The 25,821-nt window shown below is 41.6% G+C and overlaps 1 protein-coding gene across 7 annotated transcripts in view; it reads left to right on the top strand.

Annotated features, from left to right (window-relative positions):
- Window positions 1-25,821, top strand: part of PTPRE (protein tyrosine phosphatase receptor type E) — a 270,155-nt gene that overhangs the window by 159,058 nt on the left and 85,276 nt on the right. For all 7 annotated transcript variants that reach the window (XM_075131015.1, XM_048857790.2, XM_075131016.1 and 4 more), the window contains one exon: window positions 6,659-6,765. In XM_075131015.1, the coding sequence (XP_074987116.1) occupies window positions 6,663-6,765 (103 nt within the window). In that variant the 5' untranslated portion in view covers window positions 6,659-6,662. The remainder of the gene's footprint in view (window positions 1-6,658; window positions 6,766-25,821) is intronic.

The following is a 25,821-nucleotide window of genomic DNA, read 5'->3' as shown; positions in this document are numbered from 1 at the left end:
TTATTCTTAAACATGAAGCTTTAAACTGTATCATAGTGCAGTGGGCTTACTGACTCATACCCAAGGACACAATTCAATGGATGTTTTATCTTTTCCTTAATTCTGTATAAGATAGTGGAAATGAGTTGATTTTTTTTTTGCAGCATGTGTTTATTTTTTTCTGTCCCTCTTTCTAACTAAGTATTAATCATTAATTTAAACATTCTTTAATAACCACAGTTGCATGTTTTTCTTGTCAATATAGGAACTCTTCTGCAGTCCTTCATTATTGTTTTGATGGAGTTTAACTTTGCAGATTTCATATCACTGCTGGTGTTTAAGAGTTTTGGCACCTAATTTGTGATATCTGGGGTAGAGGAACTTGTAGTGATTATAACCATCAGTGTGTCTTTCCTCTGAAGTTGGAGTTTTTGCTGATGATCCTTAGTGATGCTAGGTGGGGCCTCTAACCATTAGGGAAGGTTTGAGTTTGGATCACACTCCCTGATATTAGCGGTAGAGGGGAATGAAAGAACAGAAAACTGAATCAAACACCCCCAAAAATCTGTCAAGAGGAAGTGGAATTGATCCCAGTCAGTGTCCTGCCCCCATTCCTGTAACCTCCAGATGCTCTTCTGCATGAATTTAGAGTGAAGACAGTGGCATCAACCCCCTGAAATTCCACAGGAAAATTCCCCAGGGAGTTAATAATGCTGACTGTGTCCTGCCAGGACCATGACTGTGGCCTGGAGCAGACAGGGATGTCAGGGCAAAATTAACCCTTTATAAACCCAGTTGCTCTCTGTGAAACTTTCCCCTGGATGTCAGGACAAAGGAGAGCCATGCCACCTGCCCCTTCCCTGAGCTACTAAACTATTCCCAGTGGAGAGCATGGAATGCAGAGGAAACCTAACAGCTTTGGGACCACACAGTTTTCTTCCTTTTGGCCCTCCTTTGCCTGAGGAAAGCACATGAGCTGGCAGAGAAAGTATGTAACAGACTACTTACATTGCAGCATGTAGGTTGCAAAGAAACAGATCTTTCAGTCCATTCCGAGAAATGGTATCTTAGGTTAGGTAATATCACTGGACGTACTGAGCTGCTGAAAGGTGATCTTGAATATTACAGCTTATTTTGGCAGATCCTAAACAGTAATACAAACTGGTGTCAAAACTGAACACAATAAAAAAACAGAATGATGTTTTGATTTAAATGATCAGTAACAAGCCATAATTCTGAATTAATAGGCTTTACCTAAAATTCTTTATACCTCTTTCATTGGAAGTTAAACACTTCACAGAATCGTTGCATAATTTTTGATAGGCATTACTCATTAAACAAGCCTATCTAGCATAATACTGCGTAGAAGATATTGGAGAATATTGGTATGCTTGTGTGTGACTTGAGCCCTTTTTCTTAGACTGTAGATATAGTGCCCTCTTCTGAACAAGTATGTGGACAACTTGTATTTCCTGAGTTGATGAAAATGTTGCTACATGTGAAGTCTTCTTCAAAGTTCAGTGGAACAAAATGTTATTCTCTTTTTATTTCTCTTCTCAACTGAGTAACATTGCTAATACTGCTGTATGCTACACATTGCAAATGTAATGTCAGAGGAACAGACTGACAGAAACTCCTGGGATAATGGGAATCAGCTGCCTTTCCTAATCTGACATGAATACTGAGTTTATCTGCTTACTGGATTCTTGTAAATATTGCTTGTCTCCAGGTGCCATGAGAACTGCATTAGTGGTCATTTGGCACAGAGGTGAATAACTTGCCTTTGTCATCGTCCAGGTTAAAGTGCGGCTGCATATGGAGAATACTAGGCTAAATTTCTGCTTTGTACATTCATTTATATAAGTTATACTACTTCCTCAAAAGTTCTGTAGTCTAGGATTCTAAGAATGTTTTAAATAGCAGTTTAAACTGAAATAATTATTAAAGTATTCACATCAGTCCAGATTTTTTCCAGTTTAACTTCATTAATTCTTTTCTCCATTTGGTTTGTGGACCACCATGATTTCCAACAGACTATTGTCACATTTTAAATCACTCTTGAGTATAGTGAAATAGGGAGGGTAAGTAAGGTTGACTCCTGAATAGCATACGAGACAGCCCAGAGTAAGGCAGATACTGTGAAAGTTATACAGTACTTGTTATATAGTCAAGCCGCCTCAAAGAGATTACTTTAGATAAATCTTACACTGAAACCGAAGACTTTGTTGGTTAACGTCATATTATTAATTATAACTATTACAGAGTTGTTAGAATTTTTCTATTGCCAGTTACTGAAATTTTAGTCACTACTGTATAGTATTCTCTGTAATTCTGTGACATTAGTGATTATCATTATGTTGTGGCTTCCAGGGTGGTTGTTTTGCAGTATTCCCCACTGTTGTCATAATAACTTTAGGCCTTGTTGCAGAGAGACACCATTGGGCTGTATGTATCTCCCTGTATAAATAGATACGTTATCGGGGAGAAGTTGTGTGTGGGTTGTCCTTTTTTAAGTGTGTATTTTAAGAAAGGTTGATGATTGAATAATTCTGGGGTTTCATCTTATCCTGTAATTATTCAGATTATCAATGAACAGGGAACTCTAAAGAAAACAGCTATCTGAACTCTAACACTGTTTTAGTTGAAGCTTTTTCCCAAGTCCAGATAGCACTCACAGCTGATATAATATTTATGGATCACAGCCCTTGACTCTTAGCTATGCACTTATACCCTTCCGCCAGTAAGTTTCTTTCCTGACTTTGTTTCTCATCTTCAGAGAAATAGGAAGTTTTCATAACTGATAGTGGAGCATTAACCCATCTCTTACGCACAAGTTAACTGGGAAACATTTTTTTCTGAAGCCAGTAAATCTGAATTTCTTTATTTGAAAGCCTTCAATTAAATTATTTTAAAGCTGCTAGATTTTCAGCTGTTATTTTACAACTGTACATTTTCAAAAGGAAAATATTTTAAACGTAGTATCATAAGGCTCAGCAAATTGAGCTATTACTTTTACAGACACATCAACCAGTTTTGCAGATAACCAATAAATTGAACAGTACAAATGTAGTTCTTACTCTTTCCAAGTCCTGTGACTTCACAATGACAAGAAAACATTTCACTTTGATAATGCCTCTGTTTTAAAGGACTGTGGATGAAAGTATATGTATAAGTTTGCATCCTGTAGTAGAAGATGTTACTTGAAGCTGACGCCACCTGTTCCAAGGTGGTTGTTTTGGGTTGCTCAAAGTTGTACCAGCAACCCACAACTCTAAAGGGCTATTTGGCAGCTGTGAATCACTGGGACCAGAGATGCCTCAGGCATAACGCCTTAGTCTGGGCTATGCTCTTTACACAAAGGGCTAAGAGATGCACCTACTGCTCTGCTCTAGGATTATACCACACTGGGGAAATCCTTAGACAGATAGATTGGCTTTGGGCAGACAGATCCACTGACTTACCGACCACTTTGCTTAGCTGACCAGTGCAAAATGTCAGGAGTATTGTAACACTTGGTCAGTTGTTTGATTCATAGAGTATAATGCTGGAAGGGACCATTAGATCAGTGGTTTTCAAACTTTGGGTCGCAACCCAGTGTTAGGTAGCAGAATGCAAGATACTGGGTCACCTTGCTTAGCACCAGGGACCCTGGCGTCCGGCATGGAAAAACTAGTAGTCCCTACCTGTTTTGACACCGCGATGTGCCCCAGAAGTGGCCCGCAGCAGGTCCGGCTCCTAGGCATGAGGGCCACAGAGCTCCGCACACTGCCCCTGCCCCAAGCACTGGCCCGGCAGGCGAGAGCCTCATGGAGCTGCTTGCATGCCTCTGCCTAGGAGACAGACCTGCTGCTGGCTGCCTCTGGGGTGCAGTGCGGTCTGCGGTGCCAGGACAGTCAGGAAGCCTGCCTCTGCACCCCAGCTGCACCACTGACAAGGAGCCGCCGGAGGTAAGCCCATGCCCCAACCCCGTGCCCCAAACCCGGAGCCCCCTCTTGCACCCCAAACCCTTCATCCCCAGCTCCGTTGGGTTGTGGGCATCAACAATTTTCTTCAATTGCGTAACCAGAAAAAAAGTTTCAAAACCACTGCATTAGATCATCTAGTTCAGTGGTTCTCAAACTTTTGTACTGGTGATCCCTTTCACACAGCAAGCCTCTGAGTGCAACCCCCCCCCCTTATAAGTTAAAAACACTTTTTTATATATTTAACAACATTATAAATGCTGGAGGCAAAGTGGGGTTTGGGGTGGAGGCTGACAGCTCGTGACCCCCCATGTAATAACCTCGTGACCTCCTGAGGAGTCCCAACCCCCAGTTTGAGAACCCCTGATCTAGTTTTAGACCTCTTGTATAACGTACACTATTAAATTTCTGCCTGTCACCCATGTATTGAGTCCAATAGCTTGTGTTCGACTAAAGCATATCTACCTAGAAAGACATCCAGTCGTGTTTAGAAGTAATCACGAGATGGAGAATCCACCAGTTCCCATCATAGTTTGTTCTAAGGGTTAATCTTCTCTACTGTTAAAAATCGGTGTTTTTTAATTATTTTAGTTAGTCTAGCTTCAGCTTCCAGCCATTGGTTCTTGTTATGCTTCTCTCTGCTGAGATCCTGAAGATCTTGGCTATCCTTTGCTTATAGGTTCTTGTAAACTTCTGCCTGGCGTGGCCTGGGGATGCCCTTCTGGGCGTGTTCGCCCCTTCTCTGCTTCACGCAGCTGCTTACGCAGAAGTTCTTGCTCATCTATGGCTCCTCCCATTCCCGGGCCATGTCCCTGGCGTTCGCCTCTGCCTTGCCTCAAGCCACGCACATACGCCAGCATCCCCTGGACCCTCCATCTTCAGAGTCTGGGTCCCGACTGCGACCTGCTCCTTGACAGCGTGGGTCCTGGCCTCTTGCTGTCCCACACTGTCCCAATCCCCTTTTCAGCCATCTCTCTGGGATGGCTCCCTGGCAGGTCTATCGTCATCACCGCAGCATCAACGCTGCTGGCCTTCGACCCCCCTGGGTCCTTAGGCACCTCTTCTTTCACCCCTCATCCTTTGAGGGGGCAGTGCCTCTTAATATGGCCCTGCTCATGGCAGCCAAAGCAGGGTCCCCGCCTCTTTGCTACCTTGGGCCTTTGCCTTGCGCCTGGGCACTCCCACTGCAGGTGTCCTTGTCGCCCAGAGGCCCAACATGTCTGTTGTCCCTGGGTTTCCTCACCCAGCGGGCCTTCCCAGGGCCTTGTCCCTTCCCCTGCTCTAGGTGAGGCTCCTTGCCCCCATCCCAGTAGGGACAATCCCTCTTTAAATGTCCATGCCTCTTGCAGGCCTAACAAGCCCTAACTGCGCCACTGGCCTCCTGGCCCTGGTGTGGGGCTTTTCCCACCGCTCTTGGCAGCTCTTCGTAAACTCCCTTCTCAGGAGTCTTTCTAGGGCCCGCTGCTCCCTTTCCAGCTGCCCCAAGTGCTCTTGGAGGGCCCCCTGCACCTCCCATAGTCCCTCTTGGGTTTCCCTTGTGAGTCATCATCTGCCCCCTTCTGTCGGGGTGCTGATGCCAGGGCCCAAGCAGGGATGAAAGAAAACCTCTGCGTAGGCAGGATCCATCATCCCCTCAATAGTGGCACAACTTGCCCAGTACCCATAGTTCCCGTGTGTCAGGAGTGGACCTGAGTTGCTTGCGTTCTCCACCACGTGTACCACGGTGGGCACTCACCACCGTGGCACCTTCTGCTGGTCATCTGGGAATTAACTCATTTCAAGCCTTGGAGTGCCTCCTGCTGACCGGTGTCTTCTTACCGGTGCCTGCTTCCTCCTGATCTCTACCACTTACAGAACTTCAGGCTGTGCGTCCCCCCCCGACCCCAGGGCCCTTTACCTTGGGGTGCTTTCTCACAACAGTGCTCCCACACTCTGGGTCTCCCCTCCCCAGGGAACCCCAATCCCCTAAACCAACCTCACGTCAGTGACCCACTGCCAGTTCTCATCTAGCCCCTTCCCTCAAGGGCAAACTGCAGTATGAAGTGGCCACTCATCGTCAGCAAGGGGGTTTGGACCTGCTGCCTTTCCAGCCCCAGTTGCCTCCCTGCCGCCCAAGAACCTCCCCTGGCCTTTAGCAAGGCCTCAGCCTGGGGACTCACCAGGTCAGAGCTCCTCAGCTTGGCCTGCCTTTCCCCAGCCCTGCTCTGCCTCAGGTACCCTGCTTGCTCTCCCAGGCAGCCTGGTCCTCTCTGCTCCTCAGCTGGAGCAAGAGTCTTCTCTCACTCCCTCAGCCTGCCCTTTTATCAGGGCCAGCTGTGCCCTGACTGGGTACAACCCCACCTGTGGCTGACTACCCAACCAGCCTCCCTTGGCTGCTTTTAACCCCTTCCTAACTGGAGCACGGTGACTGCCCTGCTACAGTTCTCAAAGTGTGTTTTTTATTACTTTCCAGTAGCTTTTCACATCTGATTCTGTGGTAGCGAGTGTCTTGTTTAATACTGAATGCTAGCTAATAAATCTTTGGTTGAATTATTTTTAAAGAATTTCTAATTTAATACATGTGTTTGGTTGTTTTTCCTCTTCCACTATAGATTAAGATTAAACAATCAGAACACAGGAGAGAATAAAACATGTTTTAAATCCATTGTAGATTATGAATGATTTTAAAAATTAATAATTTGCCTTTAATTTTTTCCCGTATTTTCTTTGCTTTACAGATCCATGATGGAACAGTCCAGTTCATTCTTGATTGTTTGTATTAGTTTTCTACTTGTTGAAGCTTCAGCACACAATGGAACTGCATCACCAAATAACACAACAACACGTAAGGAAACATTTAATTCTTTGGGTCAGTTACGGGTAAGATTCATACGCTCAGAATCCTGAGTCTTTCTCTATTCCTTCTAACTCCATTGATGCACTCTCACCGAAACTTTTTTTTTTGGTAACTTTTTATTAAGACAAAGTTACAATAAAATATCAACATAGTATATTGTACCTTACTGATTACTTATTCAGGATCTGGTTAATATTCAAAGAACCTAGATAAATATTTGGGCTTATTGGCATGCTCCTCTGTGTACACTAAACAGGGTGACCAATATCTATCCTGTTTCTGGAGCTTCTCTTGTATATTATGTACTTGGTATGAAAGTTTTTCTATTACAAGGACAGTCCATATTTTACTATGCCACAATTCCATAGGAAGAGAAGTCACATTTTTCCAATAATGTGCAATCGAAGTCTTACTGCTAACAATAAAAAATAACTTAATTTTGTCATTCTGTTTAAAATGTAGATCCTTTACTAGAACATTAAGTAAGCAGGTCGGGAAGCTCTAAGAAGCTGGCATTTTGTCATGAGATGAATCTCTTTTTAATAATTGCCTTCCAAAATAAGTATATTTGGACATGTGATTTTGACCATTTGTGTTTTAGCAGTTAAAGCTTTAACTTTTGAATCTCAATGTCTACTGTCATTCAGTAATTATTGTCTGACACCCCATTGTCTGTCACCCCTTCATAATTTCGCACAACTGTGAAAATTTAAATGCATAAAAATTGAAAATCTATTTTAAAATAAGCATTGATATCTGTTGAAATTATAAAAAAAAAAAATAAAAATTGAATTCTGCCAAGCCTGTCCTTTGTTAACCCAGTTAATCACATCTTTTAGTTGTGATGCATAATAATAATAATTAATAAGCCGAATTAGGGAAAAGCTAGTCCACCCCTGTCATAAATAAAGGGAAGGGTAACCACCTTTCTGTATACAGTGCTATAAAATCCCTCCTGGCCAGGGGAACATCCTGTTACCTGTAAAGGGTTAAGAAGCTCAGCTAACCTGGCTGGCACCTGACCCAAAGAACCAATAAGGGAACAAGATACTTTCTTGGGACTGAGAGAGGCCAGACAGAAATCTATCTTCTCCAACCCATCCTAATCCAAGTCTCCAATATTGAAACGAGTATAGGTAAGCCAGGCAAGGCAGCTTAGTTTATCTTTTGTTTTATGTGACTTTTCCCTGTGTTAAGAGGGAGGTTTATTCCTGTTTTCTGTAACTTTAAGGTTTTGCCCATAGGGGCATCCTCTGTGTTTTGAATCTGAATACCCTGTAAAGTATTTTCCATCCTGAATTTACAGAAGTGATTCTTTTACCTTTTCTTTAATTAAAATTCTTCTTTTAAGAACCTGATTGATTTTTCATTCTTCTTAAGATCCAAGGGTTTGGGTCTGTGCTCACCTGTACAAATTGGTGAGGATTATTATCAAGTCTTCCCCAGGAAAGGGGGTGTAGGGCTTGGGGGGATATTTTGCAGGAAGACATCTCCAAGTGGTCTCTTTCCCTGGTCTTTGTTTAAAATGCTTGGTGGTGGCAGCATACTGTTCAAGGCCAAAGCAAAGTTTTTAACCTAAGCTGGTAAGAATAAGCTTAGGGGGTCTTTCATGCGGGTCCCCACATCTGTACCCTAGAGTTCAGAGTGGGGAAGGAACCCTGACAACCCCACTTTATAGGCTTTTACAAAACTGTATAACTCACCATCTGTCTTGTACGTTTCCATATATACTTTAATAGTGCATTCTGCCATGTTGTTAATGTAACGTCAAGGTTACCAACAGGGATGCACTGAAAAAAAAAAATAGTGGTAGGAAATTCATCTTTATCAAGGCTACCCTACCTAGCCAAGAAATTTCATATGTATTCCATTTCTCCATGCCTTTTATTATTTTATTCCACAGTGGAAGATAATTTGTCTTAAAAAATTTTTGTTTCTCTACATACAGGGGTTCTCAAACTGGGGATCACAACCCTTCAGGGGGTCACAAGGTTATTACATGGGGGTTGTGAGTATATGCCTCCCAGCTAGCTAAGTCTGCTGTGAAGTCTGTGCTAGTAAGTCTGAAAAGTGATATTAACAAAGGGGTAGCACTCTGGGGGTTTGCTGTGTGAAAGGGGTCGTCAGTAAAAAAAAAGTTTGAGAAACAACGTCTACAATATTTATTCCTAAATATTTTAAAAATTACTTTATCCATTTTAGTTTATGTAGCTGACAACAGTTTGTTCTGATGCTTTCAGAAATATTAATTCCTAAAATTTCAGATTTCTCTGTTGGATCCCAGAGTACTAAATAGCAAAAAGATGCAACAGATGGATATTGAACATAATGGAGAGAGAACAAGGGAGACAGTATTAGTAACACAAGGTTGCTTATATTAACGAAGTGTCAGCTGAGGTTTGGAGGTGGTGGGATTTGTAGATCTTCATAGTTTTTGATTTAAAAAAAAAAAGTGATGAGTGAGTAGGATGTTTTTGTGTACACACCATTTAAGAAGATCACAGGTTATTTACTTAAAATGTCTATTCTGCTGTATTTTGAGACAGTCTTAAAACAAGATAGCTTATTATATATTACTACTTATGTGGAATCCCCGTTACTGGAGGTTTACAACTATGGTAGCCCATTCTGTATAGTCCTCTGCTAATCTCCTTTTTTTCCACCCAGGATACCACATCATCCATCCAAGATCTTCTTTTTCTGCTTCATGTTCTGCTGCCATCAACTTTTCCTTCTATTGCCTATAAACATGCATCCCTTGCTGAACTTTGTAAAATGTGCCCTTCAGATTGAATCTTTCTTTTCAAAAGATCTCTAGCTCATGTTTGCTGAGTTCCAGCCATCTCTAGTATTTTTCGTTGGGTACACTGTCTATCCATGATATTTTCAGAATTATTCTATAACATCGTAATTTGATAGATTGTAGCTTCTTTATTATTGATTGTCTTAATATCCATGTTTCGTGTCCATAATTTAAGACAGACCAAATGTAAGTTTTGAAGAGTCAGAATTTAGTCTTCAGATTTATGTTCCCTCTCATCAGATGTTTTTTCTTACAGAATGTCTCCTCCTTCATTCCTTTTATTGATGTGCTGACTTCAGTAGCCAATCTTCCATCTTCTGAAATGATGCTTCCTAAGTAACAGTAATTTCTCACTTGCTGTATGGCTGTGTTGTTCACTGGAATCTTGCATGTTTTCCCAGGGTCCTTGCATACCACCATAGTTCTTCTTTGAGTGCTTGCTCATGTCGATTCCATTCTAGGTGTGTGTGCACCCATGTGCGCGGTTGTTGGAGTTTTTTGCCTTAGCAGTATCCGTAGGGCCAGCTGTGACGTCCCCTGGAGTGCTGCACTCATGTGTCGGTGTATCAGGCGCCACTGGCCCTATGTCCTCTCAGTTCCTTCTTACCGCCCGTGTTGATTAATCGGAGTGCCTTTCCTTTCATAGCAAGGGCTAGCAGTTTCATCTCTTCTGACTTCGAGCCTTAGGGCCTTGTAAATAGTTTGTTTATAGTAGTTAGTGTTAAGTAGTTGTTAGAGTCCCAGAGGGGTCTTCGCCCAGGCTGGGCATGCCCTGGTCTCCCAGGTTTAAGACCTGTGTGGACTGTTACAGGCCTATGCCTGTAAATGACCCCCACAGCAGCTGCCTCAAGTGCTTGGGGGAATCACATGTGAAGGACAAGTGTTGTATTTGTAAAAATTTTCAGTCCAGTACTCAGAAAGAATGGGATATTTTGTTTGTGGACTCTCCTCCTTGAGGCTTCCCTGCATCCAGCTTCCAAGCCGTCCCACCAAAACTCGCCTAGTACCTCGGCCTTTGTGCACAACACACCCACAGCACCGGACTCTGCCTTGCACCTCTCCCCATCGCCCCAAAAGAAAACAAAGAAGCACGACTCCCTGGCACTGAGCAAGAAGGGCCATGGGACGTCAGGCAAAAGACCGGTTTGGGTTGCCCTGCCACTCTGAAGCCACGTGGATATGCCTCCCCGGTCGGGGCCCTTAGCCCCTTAAAGAATTCACCACTGGTAGAAGACCAAACTCCTGGCAGCATTGATGCCTTCCCAAGCTCCCCCGGTGCCAAGAGGGCAGAGGCCTCTGCCCACACCACCAGCAAAGGCTTCCCACGAGGGCAAGCCAGCTGCTAAGACCCCTCAGGGGGCAGTGGAGTGCCCCTGAGACAAGGCAGCACTCTCTTCCATGCTGCAGATCTCCAGAGTTGCAGCCCAGATCCTCTGGGGCTTGCCCTTGATCTCCGGCACCATAAGCGTGGTTCTGGCCATCTCGACATAGATCGCTTAAGGGGAGGCACCAATCTCCATTTTGCCAGCACCGTTTGCCCTCCTGCCGGTAATCCTCTTGGCGCAGATCTCGGTTGCCTGCACTGTGGGAGTGCTCTCTCTCATGACTCCGGTCCACCCTCAGCCCTGGTCCCTCGATACCAGCACTGATCCTCTCACTCTAGGGACTGGTCTCCGGTGGCGATGGTCATCAGGCAGATGCAAGCGTCGATGGCCCCACCATGGTCACCAGAAGGGGATGCCTCCAGCACGAAAGGGCAGTTCAGCCCCTCAATCAGACTCCATCAGTGCGACTGGGCTCCCAAGGCCGCATCGACATGGATGGTGCTGCCTTGGCAGCATGGCCAGCACAGCGGCTTTATTGGAGCGCGTGGGGCATGCCAGTCATGATAATGCCCCCTTCGCACCTCTCATCTGCTGCTGCTGCTTCAGAGCAACTGTTGGTGGCACCAATGGCACTGGGCACGGTGCAAGAGTCATGCTCGGAGGTTGGGGTAGAGGATACTACGCCCACCCCCAAACCCTCCCTCCCTCACGGGGGACGATGCCCTGGGGCCTCCCCCAGTGGTACAGTCGTCGTTTTCATCCCTGGATGAGGCAGTCGCGGAACGCTTGAGGGCCAGCCCGCCTGACGACTTTAAAGTATACCAGGCCCTGCTTTGACAGGTGGCCGAGAACTTGGGCCTTGAGGTGGAGGAGATGGCCAAGCAGGCAGACACCTTGTTCAATGTCCTCTCAGCCTTTACCTGGCCTGTGTTGCACTACCAGTGCAAGACAGGGTCCTCAAAATTGCCAAGGTCCTCTGGCAAACTCCGTCTTGCATCCCTCCCACCTCCAAAAGGGCCAAAAAGAAGTCCTGGCCAATGACTCATACCCACCCACCTCTGGGCTTGCTGGTTATCTCTGCGACCAATGAAAAAGACAAGCAGGAACACACCAACTCAACTCCCAAAAATAAAGAGGCTAAAAGATTTGGACCTTTTTGAGAGAAAAATGTATTGTACCACCAGCTTACAATTCCAGGGGGCGAATCATGGGGCCCTCTTGGGCAGCTACAATTTTAATTTATGGGACTCCCTTCATAAGTTCAAGGAGTCCCTCCTGAAGGGTTTTGCCCAAGAATTACTTCCTGGTGGAGGAAGGCACACTGCTCAGAGGATTTCGTCCTGGATCATGGCTTGCATCTGCTACTGCTATGAGCTGGCGAAGGTGCCTCTTCCAGTGATCGTGACAGCACATTCAACTAGGGCACAAGTATCGTCAGCAGCCTTCCTGTCACAGGTACCAATCCAAGAGATCGGTAAAGCCGCTACCTGGTCCTCTGTCCACACATTCGCATCCCATTATGTGCTTACCCAGCAAGCTCAAGACGACGCTGGCTTTGACAGAGCAGTGCTGCAAGATGGTGAACTCCAAACCCGCCTCCATTGATACTGCTTGTGAGTCACCTGGAATGGAATCAACATGAGGAAGCACTTGAAGAAAAAAAGAGTTACCCACCTTTTTCATAACTGTTGCTCTTCAAGATGTGCTGCTTATGTCCATTCTGTTACCTGCCCTCCTGCCCCTCTGTCCTAGTGGTTGGCAAGAAGGAACTGAGAGGGCACAGGGCCAGCAGCGTTTGATATAGCGATGCATGAGCGCAGCACTCCAGGAGGCGCCACAGCTGGCCCTATGTATACCGCTAAGGGAAAAATCTCCAACCATGCACATGGGTGCAGTCACACCTGGAATGGAATGAATACGAGCAACACATCTCAAAGAACAAAGCTTCAAAAAAGGTGGGTAACCGTGTTTAGACTTAGCCACGTTCAACTCTAGACCCTATTCTTTGCCAGATCTTCTTCTGCATCAGCCAAAAGAACTGTCATCTGCATAGTGAATGTTATTCACCCATTTTCCATTCATCTTAATACCTTCTTCTGTTTCTTCGATTCATTTGATCAAACACTTGCTATAAATGTTGAATAAAGCTGATGACATTATACAACCTTGTCTCACTCCTTTTTTAATCTCTATTAGATTTTCATTTTCATCTCCCATTATAATCACTTTCTGATTCCAGTTTAATTGTTTTATTACTCGGAGCTCATATCCATCAGTCCCTACAGATCTTAATATATTGAACAATTTGGAGTGGTTGAATCTGTCATGCTTTTTGAAAGTCAACGAAACCCGAGTATAGTGTTTTCCCTATTTCAATTGCTCTTTCTACTATGAGTTTCAAGTTAATAATGGTGCTTATTGTGCCCTTTCCACATTTGAAGCCATATTGTAGTTTGCTTATTTTCTCATCAGTCTTTCCTTGTATTCGATCTTGAACAACTCTCAGAAGTATCTTAGAGGAATGTGATACTGTATTCTTTACAATTCATAGTGTGGTTCTTTTTTGGGATTTGGATATGCAGTGAAGCTGTAAAATCTGGCAATTCTCCTGTCTCAAACATATTCTTCATTACCTCTGACAAGACTTTCAAGTCTTCATCCCCTATGCCGGTATTCCATCCCAACCTAGTGCTTTTCCATTCTGAAGGCTCTTTATTGCTGCTCTGATTTCTTCCTCCATTATTGCTGAGCTTACCTGATTGACCTCTAGTTGAGATTTTTCAGGCTCATCATCATCATCATTCCTTGATATATTCCCACCATCTCTCATTCTTGACTTTAGAGTCTGTCAGATGTTGCCCACTTTTTGTCTTTAATGGTTGTGTGAATCACCTTTCTTCTGTAACCAAATATCTTATCTTTTTATACACCTCACTTTGTTCTTTTTACCAATTGTTCAGTTTCTTTGCATTTCTCATTCAGACTTTGCTAGTCAGCATTTATTCTTTAGCATTTTATTTAGTCTTAGGTATCCTTTTTCTGTTGTCAGTCTGTGATTTTACTTTTCTTCTTTCACCCCTCAGAGTAATAATTTCATCTGTTATTCAGCGGTTTTTCCTAGCTAGTAACTTTTTTTTCCCTACATGTTTATCTGCAACTTCTTTTATAGCATCTTTCAGACATTCCCAGGTTACTTGGTCTTTGTCTTAATTAATGATCTGCAACACTTCTTCTTGGTAATGACTTCAAGGTTATCCTATATAGCGTTTGGCTTTCTGTAACTTTTTCAGTATGATGTTCAGTCTCATCAATATCAATTTATGATCATCTGATCCACAATCTGCACTTGACATAATCTTAACCTTCCTGACACTGTTTCTGTATCAACAGTTGATTGTGATAAATCAGTCTGGTTTTTATAGACCCCTCCTGGTGATTCCCATGTGTGCCTTGTGCTTTCTTTTTGCTCAGAATAGATATTGGAGATAATGAGGTCATGCGTCTCGCATAATTTTAGGAGTCTTTCTGCTCTGTCATTTCTTTCATGAAGGCCAAGTGGGCCAACTGCCACAAATATTCTTTCCCTTCTTACTTTTGCATACCACTCGCCCATGAGAATTACCACTGTTGTTTTCCACCACTGATTTCTGTTGCTTCTTCCATGTTTTCATGTGTGTTCTATGAAAACATTATAGTTTAAAAGGAAATTATTTGGGATCAGCTATGCAGAATGCTTCTTCTGTGAAAAAAATTATGCTAAATATATATTTTTTTCTCTTGGCAATATGAAGCAATGATGGAAGCTTGCAGAGCTGCAGTGCTTGAGACTCTTTATGTCAAGCAATTGCTTTGTGTCTTGGGATACAGAGGGCAACAGGTACAGCTTCAGTACTTTGTACTTGTGTCACGTCATCTTACAGACCAAAAAGCTGAGTGATGCCAGGTAGCAAAGATTATGTTGAACGAGGAACACATTTTTCCTTTTCCATTTGCTTAAACATGCTTCGATAGATTCACTGTAGGATTAAATACATTTGACTAGTCCTGCCTCAGCTTCTGATGTTGGCATCTGTCCCAGTTTTCATTCATGTGTTCCACCAGCAGTTTGCAGAACATTAGAGATTCTTCTTCTTCTCCCTTCTCCCTTCTCCAAATGTGAGGTTTTGCAACGTTACAATGAATTACATGAAGATGTTGCATCTCAGCTTGTTTTATTACTTCACAATGTGACAATCTAACACACTGTAGAACTCATAGCTTTGTTTCACAGTCAGTTCACCCTAGATGTAATTTTGTAATTGCAACAAAGCTGTGCATGAAATTAGGGGGTTCTCTCTAAATCTTGAATCCTCCGATGAGAAAATATGAGGGAAGTTGTTTTTTTTTTTTTTTTAATTTTCTCACGCCAGTGATTATTTTCAGTTCCTGTTCTGCTTCTGCTGGTACTACAACTATACAGAGATGATACTGAAAATACTTAGGTTATGTAATTTCAAAAGGACTTCAAGACAAGAGACCAGTTTCACTAGTGCACTTTGGCTTGCTTTCTGCTTTCCTGACCTGCATGTTTTAAATTAATTAAATAGTAACCTGTTTGTATGTAAAATAAAGCATTCCGCTTATAGAAACTATATTAATAATTACATTTTTAGAGTGGAACTCTCAAAAGTTGGAAAATGACAAAGCAAGGTTAAATGTGGAAAGCTGTAAACTTTATTGCAATAAGTAACATGTATTTTTGTTCATAACATTGAACGATTTTGTCTCAACTTTAAAAAAAAAAAAAGTTCCTTGGCTGAGAACAAGCATGCCAAATTTGAGCCACAAAAGTAAATGAATTAAAAAGTTATAAGCACCTAATGATCCTTTGTGCAACTGTAATGATACATGTTATCCCAGCACTAATTACTAAGTCTATTACATCTGTCAGGGAGTTTGTGTTCTGTTACTGTTGCTTAAATAAGTAAATCATAATAGACTCTCTGTGTGCTTCCCCCATCAGTATGTCATATCTATCTGCTATCTCTCATCAGGTAGCTAGATTGGAAACTCTTGGCAGCGGGGACTGTGTTCTCGTTATAAGTGTGCACACTGGGATGCTGATATCTGATTGGGCCTCTAATACAAATAAAAATAGTATTTTTTTATTTCTCAAGAACATGCTGTATAAACCAAAAGAGCACATTGGCTTAATGATATCAGCTCAGTTACATTGTATCACACCTTTCAAATGTTACATTACCTTTTAATTATTGCCAATGATCTGCCTTCAAAACTAATGAAGACCTGTCAAATTATTATTATTTATTATTAATATAGTTCTGTTGATACACAGGACCAATTACAGAACATATAAAATCCTGTGATGAAATCGTAGCCTCATAGAAGTCAGTGGCAAAACTCTTATTCGTGTCAGTGTGGCCAGGATTTCACTCCAATTCCCTACTCCAGTCTAGTGTACAGTCACATGTATAGCAATTTTTCTCAGCCCCAGAGAGGCCAGTTTTTAGGAGGTCAGTCCTGCTGTGGTGTCCAACTCTCCTGTGGGAGTACAGAGCCCCCACAGAGGGAGCTAAGAATCAAGTATCAAGAATGCCTAGTTTCCAGGTCAGTGAAGTGGAAGAGGCTGAGAGTCAGGCATGCCCAGCCTGAGTTTTCCACTGCATTTGCAGAGGAAGGGGAGGTTGTGATGTCCCAGCCCCACTTCAGTTGTCTTCTGATGATTATAAACTTTGCAGGAGCATTCAGCTTACCAATTCTAAGGAATACTGGCATAGATCTTCATGATATTCTTCCTCTCCTATCGTACCTTCTTTGATGAGGAGTGAAAAGTTACCAAGGTTGGCATTTAAAGTATCATTATTGGTATCTATGTTAGTACCCACTGAAATAGATACAGCAGTTCACATTTCAGAGCTCTCCCTTCAGGCTGTCTGAAAACTCAGGTAGACATCATTCGATTGGTTTTGCTTGGATCAAATTTTTGAGTGTTTTTTCCACAATCTTAACAGCTAGGGACTAGTCTTTTGTTTTAAATGGAAGCTGGGTAGATTCCAGAAAAAAAATAGAGATGCTTACCTGTGCTAATGCCCATCCTCCAATGGCCTACCACATCATTCGGGAAATGTGGGTTATAGGATCAGGCCTTTTTGCTTTAGGGCGTCCAAACATAGAATTGCGAAATCAAAAAGCCTTTCTGAAATACAGTCAAGTAATTAAATATGGGAAATGGGAAAGGGAAGTGGCTTGACACACTTGTATCACTTCTTAAACATATTAATAAAATTGGAAAAGAGTCGGTTTGTACAAAGAGACGCTGTTCATCTTCAAAGTTGCACCCTTAAATTCAATTCAATTTTGAGTAAATGTGGATAAAAGAAAACATATCTTCAGTATTTTAATTAAATCTTAATTTAAATGATACAAGCAAGATGTGTAGTGGAAACTAAATTGGATATTTAAGAAATATCAAAGTCCTCATTATTTAAATATATATTAAGTACATATGTATAGAAAAAAATGAACATTATTGTCTGATAGACAAAAACGCATATATGGCAAAAATGCTTTCTTGTGTAAAGAGTCCCAGTTAATAGGATTGTGCACTTATCTCATACTTTCAATAGCTGTTGAACTGTGCAATAAATCATTTTTAATCCAAAAATAAAGATTACTTGTTCCAGTGCCACATATTCTCCATTTGAAGAGATTATTCCTGCAGAAGGACCTGAAGGATAGCAACAATTCTGTTTAATCCCACTGTCCTTCTGCGTGTTTGCAAATTTGATGAAGGATCCAAAGTCACCATGAAAAGGGTGTGTTAGTTTTTGCTGCATGCCAGTATTCCAGAATATGTAATTTAAAAAAAAAATGTTCACTGACTACTTGTTAAACAGGCATATATATAACATTTATATTAACCATTGCTCAACAAGACTAATGCCATTCTTGTCCCTGGTCAGAGAGAGAACCATATTAAAGTGTGTGCTCTATTTTACAAAATATGGACATTCTGTTCTCTGTCAGCTTTCTCGTTTGCTGAAGACAAAGCATCCCATAAGATGTAACACCATGCCAATGAGCCAAAACTAACCTAATTAATATTTTATTTATTTTACTGATTTGGAATTCCATTTAATAAGTGTCTGTCTATTGCTCTGGGCACCTTCACAGTAGATTAAAACTACGCTAACAAATACAATTCAACAAATAAATATAATATGCTGTTTATAGTATTGAAATAATAACTCAGTAACCCATAATAATCGAAATGCTCTTAAGGCTATGTCTACACTAGAAACTCTACAGCAGCACCCTTGCACCTGCTAAGCTCTACATTCAACATAAAACCGGTAGGGATGACGACAAGGCATGGAGGAGGAGGAAGAAAGATCACCAGATACGCTTATTGTTGCGTATGCTGCTTTTGGTTCCTAGTTTTGTTTGGTTTTGTTTTTAATTAGTATGCTGAAATTAGGAACAGAACGAAGCCGGGGGAACATTACAAGATAAGGAGCACGAGCACCAGAAAAAGTAAAGCAGGCATCTGGAAAAGTGGCAATAGTGACAAAGCGAGGCAAAATCACATGGCCCAAACTTTGGGGAAAACCTGTGTCATGGCCCTAATTTCTTCTCGGAGTGGAACATAGTATTTCAACACATTTCTGGAAAGAACCCTGGGTTTATGATTTTAAAGCTGCCATTCCAAACAGAGAGTTACATGGTTATTGGACCACTGTTTATTATATCTGTTTGTGGTGCAATGGTTGAAAATTCTCCATGCCAATGACCAGATTGAGGATCTACAGTAAAAGTAATCTGCTTCCTCAGCATGTACTTGTCTATGTCTCAATCCCCTGAAGCAGCACTGATTAAAGAAGTAGCTTTGGTGCTACAATCATTCAGTCTGCCCTTGATGTGTTTAATTTCTCTTACTATATAGATGGCTGTCTGGTTAAAGGCCACTGTCAGGCCTCTGAATTTATAATAGGTCTGGGGCAAAGTAATCTTGCTCTTTAATTTCAGAATGTTGTTAGTAAATTAGCAACCCAACCTTTGGGGAAAATACAAAATAATAAATGTGATCAACATTTAAAAAGCCTGCATGCAGCTCTCACACATAGTGTAAGGCTGCTGGTCTGATATTATCACTATTTTGTTTAAATTCATGGGACTGTCATGGAGAACATCTGTGTTTCCAAGCTAACTTCCTTGATATCAGATGGCTAGGGGAGAAACAAGACTGTGATGTGGCACTCATAGAGCTGCATAAGCCATCCTGGCCATGCTTTGTCCCTTGAAATCAGGATATGTAAGCAGGGCTGATATATACCAGACACTATCCTGTGACAGAAAATCTCTCAGTGGTGGTATTTCCCAATATTGCTACATGGGACAACATCTTAAGTCAATGCAGAAGCTTGAGGTGGGGCAGAATGCAACCTACCTTATCAATTATTAGGTATACCACTGAAATCATGATCCCTGTAAAATTATGATAGCCACATCATCAGCTAAAAAACTCTCTTGATTCTCAATAGAAAACATCCTTGGTCTTTGATGGATTTAAGGCAGTAATGGAGCAGCATCTCCAAATATAGGGGAGATAAGAGTACGACACAAAGGAAAACCAAAAAAGATGAAACCCATTGGTTTTTGAAATGACTGCTGCTTTTGATTAATATTGTTTTCATAATGATGGGGCTGGACACTACCGAGGCACCAAAAAGTCACCAGACAACCCACAGATACCTCAAAGAGAGAGTAAAAAATGTGGCCAATGATATCAGTGAGTGAAGGCATCTCTATTATAGCCGTGCCATTTATGCTATTAGAGATCATATGTCTGTATCACCTCTGCATCTAGGAGTCATTAAGGCTATAAAATATTGTTCTGAAACAATCTTTGAAATAAAAGGTATCCATGCAGGAGGAGCTGATTTTACAAAATGCTGACTGAAACTCTGTTTTCCCTTGGTAAATATTTTGTTTCACATCTCTTGTCCCTTCACATACATCATTCTGACCACGTAACTAAAATAAAGGATGAGCATATACTTTGTTCAGAATAAAGTTTGTCTGTATATTAACAGGGGGAGGGTGCTGCTGTCTTTCCCTGAAGTGTCAAACAATAAGCCACAGGCCAACCTTTTTCATTCATAACCTTAAAATTCCCATTGTTTGTTTCAATAATTCTCTCTTTCTCAACAATACTAGTCTATACAGTATCTAATAAAATCCCTCAGCGGACACTATCCCATCTATCCCTAACTTATCTGCCTATTACAAATTATATGAAAAAAGTTATGCATAATTAAAGTTTGTTTTAAAAAATTTTCTCACTCACTTGTAACTAAAATAGTTTAAAAGAAACTGACCACCTGTGTAGGTGACTAGTCAATAACAAATTATGCCATTCATATCCATAACAAGTAAGATTTTAGGAAACACATGCTGTTAGGTACAAGAGAATACTTTGATGTGGTAGTCACTTTCAATCAATATAAAAACCCCTTGAGTCAGAGGAATAAAGTATTAAATACCCTATGACTAACAAACATTGTAAGGAAGAAACAGACAGGCAAACAGCATATTCACATATAAAATATAGGATTGACTTTTCTTGTTCCAGAAATCTGTATAAGCCTAAATTTTCCCTTGTATTTTAAGAAATGAGTTTAGGACTAAACTGTTGCACCTCAAGTCATCATCTGAGAAGAAGAACCATTCAAACAAAAGGAAAGTCACTGCCTCTGTCATCCCCACAGCTTGTTATTCCACATAACCTCACTCTCATGGCAGGCACTCTTATAATAAAAGGCACAGACAGAAACAAATCTATTATTATTGTATCAATACCAGACTGATTTCTTTGTGATATTTTTCCAAAACAACAGGACAATATACTTTTGCATGTGTGCAACTTTACCATCACTAAGAATCAGCATAAACTTCTAGTAGGTCACATCAAAGGCTCCTCTTTTCAGACATGAACAAGGCCATATTTCATGAGAAATCTTTGAAACCTGAGTGTTATTTTAATTGCTGTTTGTTGAACCTCCTTCAACAACAATTTCTTTTCTTTCCCACATATACCGGCGCTAATCTGAGTTATAACCAGAGCCTAATAAAACTAGAATAACTACATCTTTTCCTGCATTGAGCTAATGGATTTAGAGATATTTCTGTAATATTTCCAATCTCAGTCCTGCTGTGGTAGGCATTATAGCAGACATACCTTTCTGTTTAGTAAATATCTCTTCCTTTGTTCTTACTCCATGTTCATTAACACCAAACTGCATTCACATGTGACCATGTCTGTAACGGGCCAAATTCTGCCTTCAGATATGTGTTTACAACTCCTATTAAAGTCAATCAGAGTTGCACCCATGTACTTTAAGACAGAATTTGGCTAATTGGTCCTAATTTTTTTTCCTTTGGCTGAACCATTCCTGACCTGACTACTTATTTACAACTCCACTACAACCATGAAGTACCATTACCTGCATCATTTAATAATAAGCAGCCAAAGTTCCAATACTGATCCTTTAGGACTTCAACAGAAACTTCATTCAAGCATTTAAAAAGTTTGAAGTCTGACTTCATAATTCCTCTGGCTAATAAGATGTCTTTCGATATACTACAAATATTTCCATATATAGTTCAAAATGTATAACTTAGTCACCACATTCTTCAAAAATCTCAGACCTAGCTGGAGGGCATACAGTATCTCTTTTGATTCCCTGAAGATTTTTCATAAAAGACACACACCTCTGCTTTCAGGACACTTCCATTTTCTTTCCTTGAGTATGCTCGGCTTTTTCAAATAACTCTTACAATGTAGACTCATAGATATTCATAGATACTAAGGTCAGAAGGGACCATTATGATCCTCTAGTCCGACCTCCTGCACAACGCAGGCCACAGAATCTCACCCACCCACTCCTGTGAAAAACCTCTCACTTATGTCTGAGCTATTGAAGTCCTCAAATCATGATTTAAAGACTTCAAGGAGCAGAAAATCCTCCAGCAAGTGACCTGTGCCCCATGCTATAGAGGAAGGGGAAAAACCTCCAGGGCCTCTACCCATCTGCCCTGGAGGAAAATTCCTTCCCAACCCCAAATATGGTGATCAGCTAAACCCTGAGCATATAGGCAAGATTCACCAGCCAGATACCCAGGAAAGAATTTTCTGTAGTAACTCAGATCCCGCCCCATCTAACATCCCATCACAGGCCATTAGATCTATTTACCATGAATATTTAAAGATCAATTAATTACTAAAATCACATTATCCCGTCATACCATCTCCTCCATAAACTTATTGAGTTTAATCTTAAAGCCAGATAGATCTTTTGCCCCCACTGCGTCCCTTGGAAGGCTATTCCAAAACTTCACTCCTCTGATGGTTAGAAACCTTCATCTAATTTCAAGTCTAAACTTCCCAATGACCAGTTTATATCCATTTGTTCTTGTGTACACATTGGTACTGAGCTTAAATAATTCCTCTCTCTCTCCAGTATTTATCCCTCTGATATATTTATAGAGAGCAGTCATATCTCCCCTCAACCTTCTTTTAGTTAGGCTAAACAAGCCAAGCTCCTTGAGTCTCCTTTCGTAAGACAAGTTTTCCATTCCTCAGATCATCCTAGTAGCCCTTCTCTGTACCAAAATTCCGGTTTGAATTCATCCTTCTTAAACATGGGAGACCAGATCTGCACACGGTATTCCAAGTGAGGTCTCACCAGTGCCTTGTATAGCGGTACTAAAACCTTCTCATCTCTACTGGAAATACCTCTCCTGATGCATCCCAAGACCGCATTAGCTTTTTTCATGGCTGTCATAAATATAAAGGGAAGGTTAAACCCCTTTAAAATCCCTTCTGGCCAGAGGAAAAATCCTCTCACCTATAAAGGTTTAAGAAGCTAGGATAACCTCGCTGGCATCTGACCAAAATGACCAATGAGGAGACAAGATGCTTTCAAAAGCTGGGGGGAGGGAAAAACAAAGAGTCTGTCTGTGTGATGCTTTTGCCGGGGACAGAACAGGAATGGAGTCTTAGAATTTAGTAAGTAATCTAGCTAGATATGCGTTAGATTATGATTTCTTTAAATGACTGAGAACTTAAACTGTGCTCAATAGAATGGATATTCCTGTCTGTGTGTCTTTTTGTAACTTAAGGTTTTGCTTAGAGGGATTCTCTATGTTTTGAATCTAATTACCCTGTAAGGTATTTAGCATCCTGATTTTACAGAGGTGATTCTTTTTATTATTACTTCTTTTTTACTGTTTCTTCTATTAAAATGCTTCTTGTAAGACCTGAATGCTTTTTTCATTGTTCTTAAGATCCAAGGGTTTGGGTCTGTGGTCACCTATGCAAATTGGTGAGGATTTTTACCAAACCTTCCCCAGGAAGTGGGGTGCAAGGGTTGGGAGGATTTTGGGTGGAAAGACGTTTCCAAACAACGCTTTCCTAATAAAATAAACCTAGATAAACGTTTGGTGGTGGCAGTGGAAGTCCAAGGGCAAAGGGTAAAATACTTTATACCTTGGGGAAGTTTTAACCTAAGCTGGTAAAAGTAAGCTTAGGAGGTTTTCATGCAGGTCCCCACATCTGTACCCTGGAGTTCAGAGTGGGGAAGGAACCTTGACAACGGCCATATCACATTGGCGGCTCATAGTCATCCTATGATCAACCAATACTCCAATACTCTAATTGATGCGTTCCCAGCTTATAACTAAAATTCTTGTTGTTAATCCCTAAATGCATAACCTTACACTTCTCACTATTAAATTTCATCCTATTACTATTACTCTAGTTTACAAGGTCATCCAGATCCTCCTGTATGATACCCCGGTCCTTCTTTAAATTGGCAATACCTCCTAGCTTTGTATTGTCTGCAAACTTTATTAGCACACTCCTACTTTTTGTGCCGAGGTCAGTAATAAAAAGATTAAATAAGGTTGGTCCCAAAACTGATCCCTGAGGAACTCCACTGGTAACCTCCCTCCAGCCTGACTGTTCACCTTTCAGTAGGACCTGCTGTAGTCTCCCTGTTAACCAATTCCTTATCCACCTTTCAATTTTCATATTGATCCCCATCTTTTCCAATTTAACTAATAATTCCCCATGTGGCACGGTATCAAATGCCTTACTGAAATCTAGGTAAATTAGATCCACTGCGTTTCCTTTGTCTAAAAGATCTGTTACTTTCTCAAAGAAGGAGATCAGGTTGGTTTGGCACGATCTACCTTTTGTAAAACAATGTTGTATTTTGTCCCATTTACCATTGACTTAGAATCATAGAATCATAGAATATAAGGGTTGGAAGGGACCCCAGAAGGTCATCTAGTCCAACCCCCTGCTCAAAGCAGGACCAATTCCCAGTTAAATCATCCCAGCCAGGGCTTTGTCAAGCCTGACCTTAAAAACCTCTAAGGAAGGAGATTCCACCACCTCCCTAGGCAACGCATTCCAGTGTTTCACCACCCTCTTAGTGAAAAAGTTTTTCCTAATATCCAATCTAAACCTCCCCCACTGCAGCTTGAGACCATTACTCCTCGTTCTGTCATCTGCTACCATTGAGAACAGTCTAGAGCCATCCTCTTTGGAACCCCCTTTCAGGTAGTTGAAAGCAGCTATCAAATCCCCCCTCATTCTTCTCTTCTGCAGGCTAAACAATCCCAGCTCCCTCAGCCTCTCCTCATAAGTCATGTGTTCCAGACCCCTAATCATTTTTGTTGCCCTTCGCTGGACTCTCTCCAATTTATCCACATCCTTCTTGAAGTGTGGGGCCCAAAACTGGACACAGTACTCCAGATGAGGCCTCACCAATGTCGAATAGAGGGGAACGATCACGTCCCTCGATCTGCTCGCTATGCCCCTACTTATACATCCCAAAATGCCATTGGCCTTCTTGGCAACAAGGGCACACTGCTGACTCATATCCAGCTTCTCGTCCACTGTCACCCCTAGGTCCTTTTCCGCAGAACTGCTGCCTAGCCATTCGGTCCCTAGTCTGTAGCTGTGCATTGGATTCTTCCGTCCTAAGTGCAGGACCCTGCACTTATCCTTATTGAACCTCATCAGATTTCTTTTGGCCCAATCCTCCAATTTGTCTCCAATTTGTCTACTTCAATGTCCTCAACTACTTTCTCCTTCAAAATTTTTTCCAAGACCTTGCATACTACAGATGTCAAACTTACAGGCCTGTAGTTACCCGGATCACTTTTTTTTCCTTTCTTAAAAATAGGAACTATGTTAGCAATTCTCCAATCATACGGTACAACCCCTGAGTTTACAGATTCATTAAAAATTCTTGCTAATGGGCTTGCAATTTCGTGTGCCAATTCCTTTAATATTCTTGGAGGAAGATTATCTGGGCCCCCCCGGTTTAGTCCCATTAAGCTGTTCGAGTTTCGCGTCTACCTCAGATATGGTAATATCTACCTCCATATCCTCATTCCCATTTGTCATGCTTCCATTTTCCCTAAGATCCTCTTTAGCCTTATTAAAGACTGAGGCAAAGTATTTGTTTAGATAATGGGCCCTGCCTAGATTATCTTTAACCTCCACTCCATCCTCAGTGTTTAGCGGTCCCACTTCTTCTTTCTTTGTTTTCTTCATATTAATATGGCTATAGAAGCTTTTACTATTGGTTTTAATTCCCTTTGCAAGGTCCAACTCTACTTGACTTTTAGCCTGTCTCAGTTTTTCCCTACATGTTCTGACCTCAATAAAGTAGCTTTCCTTGCTGATCCCTCCCATCTTTCACTCCCTGTATGCTTTCTGCTTTTTCTTAATCACCTCTCTGAGATGCTTGCTCATCCAGCTTGGTGTACAATTCCTGCCTATGAGTTTTTTCCCCTTTCTTGGGATGCAGGCTTCCGATAGCTTCTGCAGCTTTGATTTAAAGT

The sequence above is a fragment of the Caretta caretta genome, chromosome 7 (genome assembly GCF_965140235.1).
Source record: "Caretta caretta isolate rCarCar2 chromosome 7, rCarCar1.hap1, whole genome shotgun sequence".
Lineage (NCBI taxonomy): Eukaryota > Metazoa > Chordata > Testudines > Cheloniidae > Caretta > Caretta caretta.
The sequence above is the reverse complement of the archived record's forward strand: the minus strand, read 5'-3'. Positions and strand labels throughout refer to the sequence as shown.